The following is an 11,709-nucleotide window of genomic DNA, read 5'->3' as shown; positions in this document are numbered from 1 at the left end:
CTACCTGCACGCTGCCACTTGCTTTCACGTTCACTTTATACCGTTATCAGCTCGCTTCCTATTGTATTGTCGAACCCCACAATAAGAAAAGATAGTCGCGCTTCATTCACAGATCGCCTCCCACCATGCTCGTCTGCTTTCCTTTCCTCCAACCTCCAAACGTCCACATACACACTTGAACTCCTTCAACTCCAAACTACAACTCACTCTAAGCCTCTCTCAACTCAAATCAGCTAGTATGGAAAGCCAGACCGTCCACGATGTCCGAGCTGGCTCGGATGTCAAAGCTGGAATCCAAGAGCAAACCCAACAACAAGCCATACCCAGCAAAGACCTGGCAAACCAAGTCGCCGATGCAGTCTCTGCAAGCGCAGTAGAAAGCAATGGCGCCTCTACAGCTCAGTTTGTCAACAACTCTACATCTCCAAGCACAGGATCGAAACCGGCCTCACCCAACACCAAGAAGCGAGGTCCTCCTGAACCCGCTACAGCGTCAGAGCCCAGCAGCAAAAAGGCAAAAGACTCGCCAGGCCCACCGTCGCCTCAGAACGGCGCCTCTACCGATCCGGTTTTCCCTAGTCCACCAGACATGCCTGCAACCAACTTCGACAAAGAGACCTGGCAAGGATTCTGCGAAATCGAAAGTGAACCCGCCTGTTTCTCCGTCATCCTCCGCGAGATGGGCGTCCGCGACGTGACGGTACGCGAAGTATTTAGTATGGATACAGACTTCCTTCTCGACAACTTCCCGCAGCCTGTCTACGGTTTCATTCTGCTTTTCCACTACCGCGAATTTGGCAACGACGGCCAGGCAGCCGAGTGTCCCAAGGACGTCTGGTTCGCCAACCAACTGCCCGCCCAGAACAGTTGTGCGACACTAGCCATGATCAACATCATGATGAACCAGAGCAACGAAGCTGATGTGCATATCGGCGAGCATTTGACCCAGTTTAAAGATTTCACACAAGACTTGTCGCCATACCAGCGCGGTGAGGCTTTTGCGAGTTTCGATTTTGTGAAGAAGATTCACAATTCGTTTGCCAAGAAGATGGATATTCTCGAGGGCGACAAACATCTCAGCTACAAAGTCAAACGCGCCCAGCGCATCAAGGCACAGCTGTTGACTGAGAAGACCAAGCCTACCAAGAAGGGATCCAAGTCGCGACGCGCTGCTTCGACCGACACCGTCGCCAGTCACGATAGTGCAGAGAGCGTCGAGGATAACGCGCATCACTACATCGCTTTCGTACCGGTTGGAAACGAGGTCTGGAAGTTGGACGGTCTGGACAGGCAGCCGACGTGCGTTGGCTCCTTCGATCCGCAGCGCGGCGAGACATGGCTTGAGTCAGTCTCCACCACCATTTCTACGCTCATGGCTGCTGGCGACGACGATTACGGCGTTGTTGCTCTGACGCAGTCTCCATTGCTCTCACTGCGCAAGAACGCTGGTCTGACAATCAACACCCTCTCGCATGTCGACACACGCCTCGATGACATCTCAGCTTCTACGTCTCAGGACTGGAGAGATCTTGTTGACCCCAATGAACAGCCGCCTAGTCCCCGTATGCTAGGCCTCGAAGAGCTTCTTGCAGTCAACCCTATCTCCACTACTGTCAAAGCGACCATCGACAGCGAAGACATGACCCAGCTCCTGGCTCGCCGTAGCGATTTGCTTTCGCAAGCCAATCAACTGGCTGCGAACATCATGATGGAGATGCAGAACGAGGCAGAAGAGGATTCGAAGGCTGCACAGCGGCGATACGACTCTGGTCCGGTCATCAAGAAGTGGCTCGAGATGCTAGCCGAAAATGGCTTCCTGGAGGAGAACTTGGATCGCTTCATGCCAAGCAAGGGAAGAAAGTGAGGATGTGAGATTGTGGTGATTGCTTTGTGGATCTACAGCAATCATCTTGGGAATGTTTCATATTTTTTGCTCCAACTTAGGTCGGAGGCCAACAGACCCGGAATGAGTGGGGATATAACAGCATTTGATGCGACACTCAACTAGAGAACGCAACAAAACGTCATAGCTTTATCTATCTATACTTTTCCAACCACACCTTGCTTTTAGCCCTGCAACTTCTAATCCTCGGGGTATTCGTCTCGCACATTGCTCACGAAACAACGTTGTTCATCGTCCCAGCGCTTGAAATGGCGACCAGCGAGTTTCAGCAACGCCTCGGAGGGGTATGTATCCTCATCCACAGGCTTGATGTTCTCAGCAGCAACGTAGCGAACGGATTTGTCGCAGACACTACTTCAATTAGCATAATATAGTAAAGGCGCTAAGAGATGAACTTACAGTACGTGATAGAAAGCCTGATTCCTACCTTTCGATAGGGAATCTACACGCATGTTCTGAATCCAGTCTTCGTTCGCGTCGCAGACAACGTCCCAGCCTGTGATGACACCTTCATAGCCATAACGCTTGTGTTGGAATAGCTGGCCAACTTTGAAAGCAACATTCTGCGTGCGCGCAGAGCGGTTGGCAACAGGCTTCCGCATTGAATCAACTTGATGCATGCTCTGCACAAACTGAAGCAGGCGACGACCCTCAGGTTGGTTGTAGAACATGGGGATGACGTAGCGTGATAGCAACGTCACGTCCCATGGGTAGTGCATCTGAAAATGCTCGAGCAGGTACGGCAGATATTGGCGACGACGGATCTGGTTGTGTCCAGATGAGATATGGTCGTCATTCGGCCCAAGGAGCAGCATGGCCCAGATAGTTGCGTAGAACGCGTTGTCCATGTCTGGATATGAGTTCATCCAAGACGCCTGGATACTGCCCATTCCAGCTTCAGTTTCGCGAATCGTTTGTACCGAGTTCATGATGTTGCGCGCAGTGCGCATTACCATCTCCTGGGTGTTGGTGTCGCTCAGAAAGCCATGGTGTTCGTCCTTTGGAACACCCATGTCGCGTAGGATCCTCTGTAAATCGCCTTGCCGTACTTCGGAGGAAGAGCGAAACGGATCCAGGTACATGTAATCCAGCTGCGCCGAACTCGTTGGCTTGTACTGGCCATCGAGGTTGTAGTTCTTGGGCGCATAGACGAGAGTATAGACGTGGAAAAGGAACCCACAGGGTCGTGCATCAAGGCCGATGCGCTGTGCTACGGCGCAATAGATGGCGACTGAGATGAGTGGAAGAGACTCGTGCGTCGCCGAACGTATGACAAGACCGATGAAGGAATTCCGAAGTGCGCGATACGACGTGTCTGGAACACCGTTGAAGCCTTCGTCGCGGAGGAAGGACGCCAAAGTCGAGGCTTGTGTTCGTGGACTCCAGCTGCGCAAGTCGGGATATGTTTCCAGTAGCCTGTTGGCTAGTGCAGTGATGTCTTCAGCTACCACGTCAATGTCTACATCTTCGCCCACTCTCGCAAATACATCGTATGCGCCCAGAGCTCTCTCTATCGAAATGTCCTTGCCGTCATGCAGATCCGACCACACCTTGATGGCGACCTCGCGATGTATGCGCTCTAGTACGGCATTGGCGTAGTATCGCCTTGCTAGAACGTCGTGCGCATCGTCGGGGCATGCGCATTCCTTCAACAGCGTTTCCTTCGCATCGTACCCAAACTCAGCGATGTCGTTGATGCATCGTATGCGCCCTTGCTGGCGATTGACAATGCGGTTCAAGAGCTCTTTGGTGCGACGCTCGATTGTGTGCTTCGTCATGTAGAGGGCGCGCCAGTCGACATCAGACAACGGGGCTGCAAACTTGGCGATAATGTTGTGGCGAGCGTCCCATGTCTTGAATTGCGTCTTGCACAGGTGGCGCCATATTATAGGCGCATCGGTCGTGAGCTCCTTGATGAGTTTGTTCGTCTGCGAAACGGATGCGAGGGAGCGCGGGTCGAGATTGAGGAAGACGGCTTCGAGGATCTCGGTCGGCAAGTCAGTGAAGGAGGGGCGTGGCATGGTGGGCCCGGCGTTCAGGTGGTGTATGGGTGGGGTCGTTCGGCGCTTTCGGGAGGTGGCAGGGTCGTGGAGAGAAGTGCAAAGTGCATGGGTAAATGGAGGTTCCGTGTGGCGAGTGAAGGGCGTGCTTGAAGGTTCCGCCGCAGATGTCGTCAACATTGGAACATGGGCGGTCATGGGCGCATGGCTCGCTAAGATTGACTAGCCTCGGCAGCTAAATCGCGATAACGCACCTTCAGTCAACAGGCGTTCTCTCCGTCGTATCGCGGGTCCAGATATACGATCCCGTCTTGACAAGGATGGGACTGAGCTAAATCTATGCCTTGTGTTTCGGCCCAGTTAGAGATGTCTCACTCATGGATGCGGGACCTTTTCTACTCATGCCATTCCAACAGGCTAAAGAGCTACACAGCACTCTTGATAGAGCGAGTCCCTGTCACGCTGCGCACTTGACCAGTCGCTGAGGAAAATCGATCGCGTTATGATAAACATGTTGGACGCTTTTGAGAATACCTCCAAAGATGACTACATTGCTATTGTTGGACTAAGCAGAAGGACGACGTGATAACTCGCCGTAGCAGAAACCCGTACCGCCCGGCTTTCTTTCCTTGATGCTGTCAGCGTATCTGCAAGTTAGGCCGTCATTGTCAGCACGAATTCCTTGGCGAAGCTCCGGCTTGCAGCGGAAATGAATGACGAGGCACTCGAAGCAACTCTGGACTCATCGTGGTCAATGCGGTAGACGCGACTCAAGCACAACAGTCAGTTATGTCCGTGAACAAGCAAGACCCTCATATGGTTTTTCCACGTTTGGTCCGGATAGCGCGCGACCGTTGCCGAAGCTCGCTGTCCGCGAGACCCGATCTGCAGCCACAGTTGATGTCACTGCCGCACCGCCGCATTCATTACCATGAACATGACGCCCTAAAACTGAACGGTCTGGCTCACCACTTTTTATCTTTCCTTTTGGCCTTGTAATCCTACACTCCTACATTCCTATCATATCCCGCCATGGCCGACCTCAGCAGAGTAGAGTCGATGCAGTATCCTGCGGGACATCTCTCCCATCTCACCGAGAACCAAGAAGCCCAGCTTCTCGAGTTCAAGAAAGTGTGCCAGGAAGCAGGCTATTACACGCCTGCAGCCGGGCCGGTGCGAGCCAGTCATGACGACGAGACCATGCTGTACGCGCAAATCGCGAAGTTGTCGATTTTAGCGGGGCACTGACTGCTTACAGGCGCTATCTGCGCGCGCGTCGTTTTGTTCCCCAAGAGGCCTTTAAGCAATTCAAAGACACGGAAGACTGGCGGAAGGAGAACAAACTAAGCGAAATCTTCAACACCATCGAGGTCGAAGAGTATGAGCAAACGCGCCGCTTGGTAGAGAGTCCCGCATACATGTGCTGTCATCCTGTCTGACAGCCTCACGTAGTACCCGCAATGGCTCGGCCGACGCGACAAACGCGGCATTCCTCTCTTCCTTTTCGAGGTCGCACCGCTGAACTCGAAGAACATCTCCACGTACGAGAAGCAACTCGCCAAGTCAAAGACGACTATCCCCAATGTCGCAACCAAGAACCTGCGCCTATTCGCCCTGTATGAGTCGCTCACAAGATTCTACACACCTCTGTGTTCCATGGTCCCTCGTAGCCACCCAGAAACGCCAATCTCGCAAAGCAACAACATCGTGGATATCAGTGGTGTTGGGCTGAAGCAGTTCTGGAACCTGAAGGGCCACATGCAAGATGCTTCGGTCCTGGCCACAGCACATTACCCTGAGACCCTGGATAGGATATTCGTATGTGCACGCGTCTTCTTGAGAGCCATGCAAGTAGAACTGACCAAATCGTAGATCGTTGGAGCGCCTGGCTTCTTTCCCACCGTCTGGGGCTGGGTCAAGCGCTGGTTTGATCCCATCACCGTCTCTAAGATCTTCATCCTCTCCCCGCAGAACGTTTACTCCACACTCTCTCAATACATCGACCATGAAAACATCCCGAAGAAGTACGGTGGCGGTCTCGATTTCGAGTGGGGACAGCTGCCGAACCTTGAGCCAGCTATCGAGGCGCAAATGAAGTGGGAGAACCCAAATACCCAGGACGGCCGCAAAACGTTCCCTATTGGGCCGATAAAGTGGGAGGAAGGCCAGAATGGCGAAATGGAAGCCTGGGGCGTCGGCAGCGAAAGCGGAACACCGCGAAGAAAACTGATTTTCTCCATTCCTAAGCCTGTAGGATACAAGCAGGGAGATCTGATGCCGCCCACACCTGCAACTCAGATTGGCGACCCTCTCACAACCGTAGGCACAGCGACTCATCCCCCTGATACGAACGAGCCTGAAATCCACACCCCACCCTCAGACACCGAGTCGCGCCCGTCCACGACCGCAGTACCAATTACTACAACTCTACCGATTCGCGCTGGCACATCAGAAGCACGGTACGAGCAGCAGAACCAGACACACGCATCCGGGCAGCTCGCAGACGGAACGCCCGAGGCAGCAGTGGTGGACCATGGGCATGGAGACAAGACAGTCACAATGGAGCCCAACACGGTGGGTCAAGCACCGAAAGAGGTACCGCTCCCCGATCGTGAAGAACCCGCCGCCCCGGGCTATTTGGACCAAGCTAAACAAGCCGCTGTATCAGCCTCCGCTGTAGTCACCTCGACTGCTACTTCTGCCGCTGAAGCCGTTGCCGGTGTAGTTGGTGGCAACAAGGGGGAAGAAAACAAGGTTGAAGAGCCTGAGAGGACAAAGAGTCCTCAGGAACAAGAGATGGATCGCCAAATCGATGCGACAAGTGCCAAGGACGTTGAAGCTTTTCTGAGGGCGCAAACGGCTAGTGGGGGACATAAAGCCAGTTGAACTCGTTTGAAGCCCTTGGATATGTTGTACGTGGAGTAGAGATTGTATAGATGACGAACTATTGATACCATACTCTTGACCATGCGTTGAGCTTGGACTGTTCTTGAAGAAACCTAATAGATGCGCAAGGCAAGTCTGCTGCTTTCAGACGCACTCAAGAACGAGAAGTCATTGGTGGGTGCACATTTGGAAAGAAAATGCGTTGGTAAGTTAGTCGCGTGGGCGTTATCATTCAGGTCTCTTATGGAAGTATCTATCCATCTCAAAAGGTGATGAGCACAGCATCGATTTTCATTTTCTTGATCCATTCCCATGACCTCATAAGTACCCCATTCATAGAAAGAAGTGCCAACACACACGTACTGTAGCTCACTGATTCATCATCCTGGAACTGGGTTGTACGAAGGGTGATGCCGAACTCGCATATATTCGCCACCATTGTTACGCGATCAGACACGTACTTGCAATCTCGCGTGTTCATGCCCCTGACTGTTTCCATAATCACGTAGTCTCTGTCCCTGATCTTTTCCGTGGGACTCAACACTCTTTCCTTAACGACAGGTACACTGGGGGCACGCGCATCGCGGTCATGAGAAAGGAAATTGTTGGTTAACAAGCGAGAAAGTTCGAAACTGCGCAAACGCAAACGCCTCCAGCACCATGTATGAATACTCCGAGGAACAGTACTTGGCATGAAGATACTCGTTCGCTCTGGTCCAATAGTAATTCCATCAGATGCCGGATCTGGCGGTACAGGGATCAGATAGCACGAGACCTTGGAACACCGCTGCTCTTGATATGTCCAGGCACGTGTAAAGTACGTATCTTCCGTTACGTTCTCAAAGATCGCCTCCATTACGGAATCTATGGGGCCTCCTTTTTGGTCCTCTATTTGGGGAATGCTTTCTAGATTATTGTTCTTGTGTGACATGGATATCAATGAGGCATTCATGGTATCGGTAAGACTCAAGCAAGTATGCATTGGAGGTTCTTCTTGATCTCCTTGGTGGAAAGTCTTCTCCAGCGTGTCTTTTGCGTCGGCTTCAATGCAGCGCTGCAAGAAGGTCGCATGGCTTGGGTTCATACTCTTCGATAGGACGATAGCTGTGCATTTGGACCGCTCATAAATTTTATGCATGTGCGCGATATGTTCATCGCGATCTATCGCATCGTCTTGGTCGATACACTCTTGGTCTATCCAGAGGCGGCCAGTCTTGGTTCCCTGGATGTCGTATTGCAATGCCCGGTGAAGAACAGATGGAGGGCAACGTGGCGGACGGGCTTCCGTGTCGCTGATCCAGATCATGAACTTCGGCGTATTGAAGTGGGCGGCAAGACCCTCAGGTTGTGCCCAAGTGTATGACACAGCAACATATTCCCAATCCGGATCATATTCCGCTCTCTGGGTAAGACGTAGATGGACCTAAGATCAGGTGCACGCAGTCAGCATTTATCTCACTTGCAGTTTGTATGGCGAGACCACTGACTGTGTTTCCCGGAGACTCAGAAGGCGGCCTGTCGCGCAGAGTGAGAAATCGAAGAGGAATCTGCGTATCAGAGATGGTTTCCTTGTATTTTGTCTCGAGCTCTGTCAAGGCTGTTTGGAGAGCTTCGATGCTAGGGTATAATTCGCCAAATGTCTTGTCAGAATCAAGCTTCATTTGAATGGCTAGAGGACTGGGGAAGTGGAGGGAAGTGAAGATCACTCTGATAGCCATGAACTCGACGATGTGGCTGGCATCCTGGGGACTAGGCATAGCCCCCCAAGGCTGAGCTGAACATGGACGTATAGAGGCAAGCTTGACGGGCAGCGACACCATCACCTGCAGCCTCCCACATCCCGCAAGGCTGTCCACAGAGAAGTTGTTCGTTCGGCATGCGGCATTGTTCATCACGGGCAGTAGCCATGACTTCTTCGCGCAACTTCAGGGATCAGGGCGAATTGACCGGAGCCTCCATAACAATGTTGAAAGGCAAGGTATGGGAGTTGAAGAAGATGCTCGCGCTTGGTGAGCCTGAAGCCCCCACCAAGCTGCGCACAGATGCTACACCACCAGGCAAGAGCGAGCTCCGCCACAGCGCGCCTGTCAGAGGCAAGCCCAACGAAGGATCCAACCATGCAACCGTCCCATTTCTCAACAAACGCGCAAATGTTACGTCGGCTGACACAGATCATCGACGTAAGTTCTCGTCACACTGACAGTGCTCCAACTTCTCATGCGAGCCATTTCCCCAATGCAGCATGCGACCCATCAGCCTCGTACCACCTACTCAAACGATGCCGCAAACACCGCGCCGGTTAATCGAACGCAAGAACACGCGCCTCCGCTGTCAGCCCGTCAGCCTTGTGCTACATAGCGAACACTGGGGTCCATATCTAGAGCCGAGGAGAACAGAACGCAACGGGTTCTTGGACATTGCGCAAACGGACGCTTGATACGTCACATCGTAGTCACAGCTTGTGGTTCGAGTCAAATTCCCAGACTACTGGAAGCACGCATATAGCTGGAGATCTCAAGTGATGAAGCAGCTGCCATAACGTGCACTCTGGATTGAGTCTCGCGTACGCTTTCCAGCGATCACAATGTGGAACGCGGATTGAAACCCAGTAACAGAGGTTCAGGTATGCTATTCCACTAAACATATAACTCCACAGCATTGAGTGCGAAATAGCAAGTCTATGCATTGCAGTAACATCTATTGACATCGGCAGTTCCATATATTGAGTATTCCCTTCTTACACATCGTTCAGACCAGATAACTAGACTGTAGAGGTCTCGTGCTTAGTAGTGAGGTTCTCGAGAGGAATCTCGATATGCTTGTCAGCGAGGTTCATGTCGCCAGCGAAGGTGCTGTGGGGCTTCCAGTTACGGGAGGTGCGAGGGGTGCTCTCCTCCAACATCTTGTCGACTTGCTCAAGCGTAAGACCCTTAGTTTCCGGAACAAAGAAGTAGGCGAAAAGGACTGTTTATGGATTAGCAAAAGGCTCCATGTGGCTGCAAGGAAAATGGAAAACTTACATGAAACGCAGCAGAGCGAGCCCCACAGGAAGAAGACATTTGATCCCATACGAGCGGAATCATCGCGGTCAGCAACAAGGTAAGGCGTGATGATGCCGATAATGCAGTTCCAGAACCAGTTGCTAGCCGTGGACAGACCGACGCCACGAGATCGAATAGTCAAAGGAAAGATTTCGCCGATCACAATCCAGGCGCACGGTCCCCATGTGGTAGCGAAGACGGAGATGTTCAGGCAAATGAATGCGATCATGGCTCTGGTAGCATTCGGGTTGGCAGGATGGTCAGCAGTGTTTCTACCAGCGGTGGCTCCGATAGCTCCGACGATGAACTGCATGATGACCATGCCAGCAGCTCCAAAAACCAGGAGAGGGCGTCTGCCAATCTTCTCGACCATGACGAACGAGGCCGGGGTGGACAGCACGTTGACAAGAGTTGTGACGAGAGAGATGAGGAAAGGGTTGCTGATGGAGCCGAGTTGCTGGAAGAAGACTGGGCCGAAGTAAAAGATGAAGTTGATACCAGTCAGCTGCTGCATAGCCTGCATGAAGATGCCAATCGTAGTGCGACGGGCGTTGGACGAGGGCTGAGAGAGCTTTCCCTTGAAGCAAGCCATCCATGAACCGAGATAGCTACCCTGGGGAACAACGGACATTTCGTATTCGTGATTAGCAAGAATCTCAGCTAGTTCATCCTGGATATATTCGGAGTCAAGAGGTTGGCCACGGACACGGCCAAGTGCGGCGGCAGCCTTATCGAGCTTGCCCTTCTTGACCCAGTAACGAGGGGACTCAGGGAGGAGAGCGAGACCGATGGCGAGAATGATAGCCCACAGGAACTGTACAGCGATTGGAATTCGATAGGAGCCAGTATCGCGTCTGTTCTGAGTGGCATATACAACGCAGTTGGCGAGTAAGATACCGATGGTAATGCAGAACTGGTAGCCTATCAAAGTCAGGATGTATACATGCAGGCCATGTGGATAGTACTTACCAGCGACTACAGCACCGCGGACCTTCTTGGGTGCGATCTCAGACATATAGAGAATGACAATGGATGAGATGAAACCCACACCGAAACCGGCGATAAGTCGACCAGCAACCATGACACCAAGCCCGGTAGAGGCTGTCTCAAGGATACCTCCGACAATGAAGATACCACATCCCATGATGATTGTGAAACGACGTCCGATAAAGTCAGCAATATCACCAGCCATGATGGCGCCGAAGAAGGTACTGTGTTCTGTTAGTATTCACTGGTAACACTATTGGTCTTTTCTCACATACCCGGCAGAGAGGATGGATGTGACGAGCGACTGCTGCCATGGTACGACCACGAATGTAGAGTTGCGATAGTCTTTGATGGTCTGGCTGGTGGAGTCAAGGCCCGGATATACGACGTCGGGGTATTCAGCTCCAGTGTATTGCTTTATGAAGTAGTCCATGTTGAGGACTCCACCCATCCAGCCAGTGTCATATCCAAAGAATATTCCTCCGAACGCAGCGAATGCGACGATCAGATAGGCTCGAACGGTGACAGGAGCCTCGACCCGGTTCAGGTCATGCGTCCCAGTGAGGGTAACACCACCTCCTGGCATTGTCGCTAATTATTCCAAGATTGCTGGAACAAGAGGTAATTATGATGAAAGGCGCTTTGCGCAGCGTTGAGGAAGCAGAAGTTGGAGAAGGCTGCGGGCGCAATCGACAGTGGGATACCCCAGTTTTTAATATCGCATCCTGAACAGCGGTGATGCTGCAGTGTGGTGCGTGTGTGGCTTTCTATGGTAGCATTGCAATTTCTTACACTAGGCCTGACCAGGTGACTACTCCGCACTTGACACTTCTGGAAGGATTGGTACCATTCTTCATGGGCCGTTGGTATGTGCCAACGGCTAGCGAGAATG

The 11,709-nt window shown here is 52.3% G+C and overlaps 5 protein-coding genes across 5 annotated transcripts; 3 read left to right on the top strand and 2 right to left on the bottom strand.

Moving 5' to 3' along the window:
• Positions 1-238: 238 nt before the first annotated feature.
• On the top strand, positions 239-1,864 carry J4E85_005824 (uncharacterized protein; the record flags this gene model as incomplete). The annotated part of the gene is made up of 1 exon (XM_051470066.1): positions 239-1,864. One exon carries the CDS (start codon positions 239-241, stop codon positions 1,862-1,864), a length of 1,626 nt encoding a protein of 541 aa, XP_051325554.1.
• A 218-nt stretch (positions 1,865-2,082) lies between these two features.
• Positions 2,083-3,924, bottom strand: J4E85_005823 (uncharacterized protein; the record flags this gene model as incomplete). Its single annotated transcript, XM_051470065.1, has 2 exons — positions 2,083-2,254; positions 2,303-3,924. The coding sequence occupies 2 exons, from the start codon at positions 3,922-3,924 to the stop codon at positions 2,083-2,085; spliced, it is 1,794 nt and encodes a 597-aa protein (XP_051325553.1).
• Positions 3,925-4,935: 1,011 nt separating this feature from the next.
• Positions 4,936-6,789, top strand: J4E85_005822 (uncharacterized protein; the record flags this gene model as incomplete). The annotated part of the gene is made up of 4 exons (XM_051470064.1): positions 4,936-5,108; positions 5,162-5,303; positions 5,356-5,721; positions 5,776-6,789. The coding sequence occupies 4 exons, from the start codon at positions 4,936-4,938 to the stop codon at positions 6,787-6,789; spliced, it is 1,695 nt and encodes a 564-aa protein (XP_051325552.1).
• A 1,906-nt stretch (positions 6,790-8,695) lies between these two features.
• Positions 8,696-9,226, top strand: J4E85_005821 (uncharacterized protein; the record flags this gene model as incomplete). The annotated part of the gene is made up of 2 exons (XM_051470063.1): positions 8,696-8,946; positions 9,031-9,226. The coding sequence occupies 2 exons, from the start codon at positions 8,696-8,698 to the stop codon at positions 9,224-9,226; spliced, it is 447 nt and encodes a 148-aa protein (XP_051325551.1).
• A 324-nt stretch (positions 9,227-9,550) lies between these two features.
• Positions 9,551-11,403, bottom strand: J4E85_005820 (uncharacterized protein; the record flags this gene model as incomplete). Its single annotated transcript, XM_051470062.1, has 4 exons — positions 9,551-9,753; positions 9,810-10,751; positions 10,800-11,041; positions 11,093-11,403. The coding sequence occupies 4 exons, from the start codon at positions 11,401-11,403 to the stop codon at positions 9,551-9,553; spliced, it is 1,698 nt and encodes a 565-aa protein (XP_051325550.1).
• Positions 11,404-11,709: the final 306 nt, after the last annotated feature.

The sequence above is a fragment of the Alternaria conjuncta genome (genome assembly GCF_024043145.1).
Source record: "Alternaria conjuncta strain BMP 0040 chromosome Unknown scaffold_8, whole genome shotgun sequence".
In the NCBI taxonomy this organism is placed as follows: domain Eukaryota; kingdom Fungi; phylum Ascomycota; class Dothideomycetes; order Pleosporales; family Pleosporaceae; genus Alternaria; species Alternaria conjuncta.
This window is presented reverse-complemented; position numbering and strand designations above follow the sequence as displayed.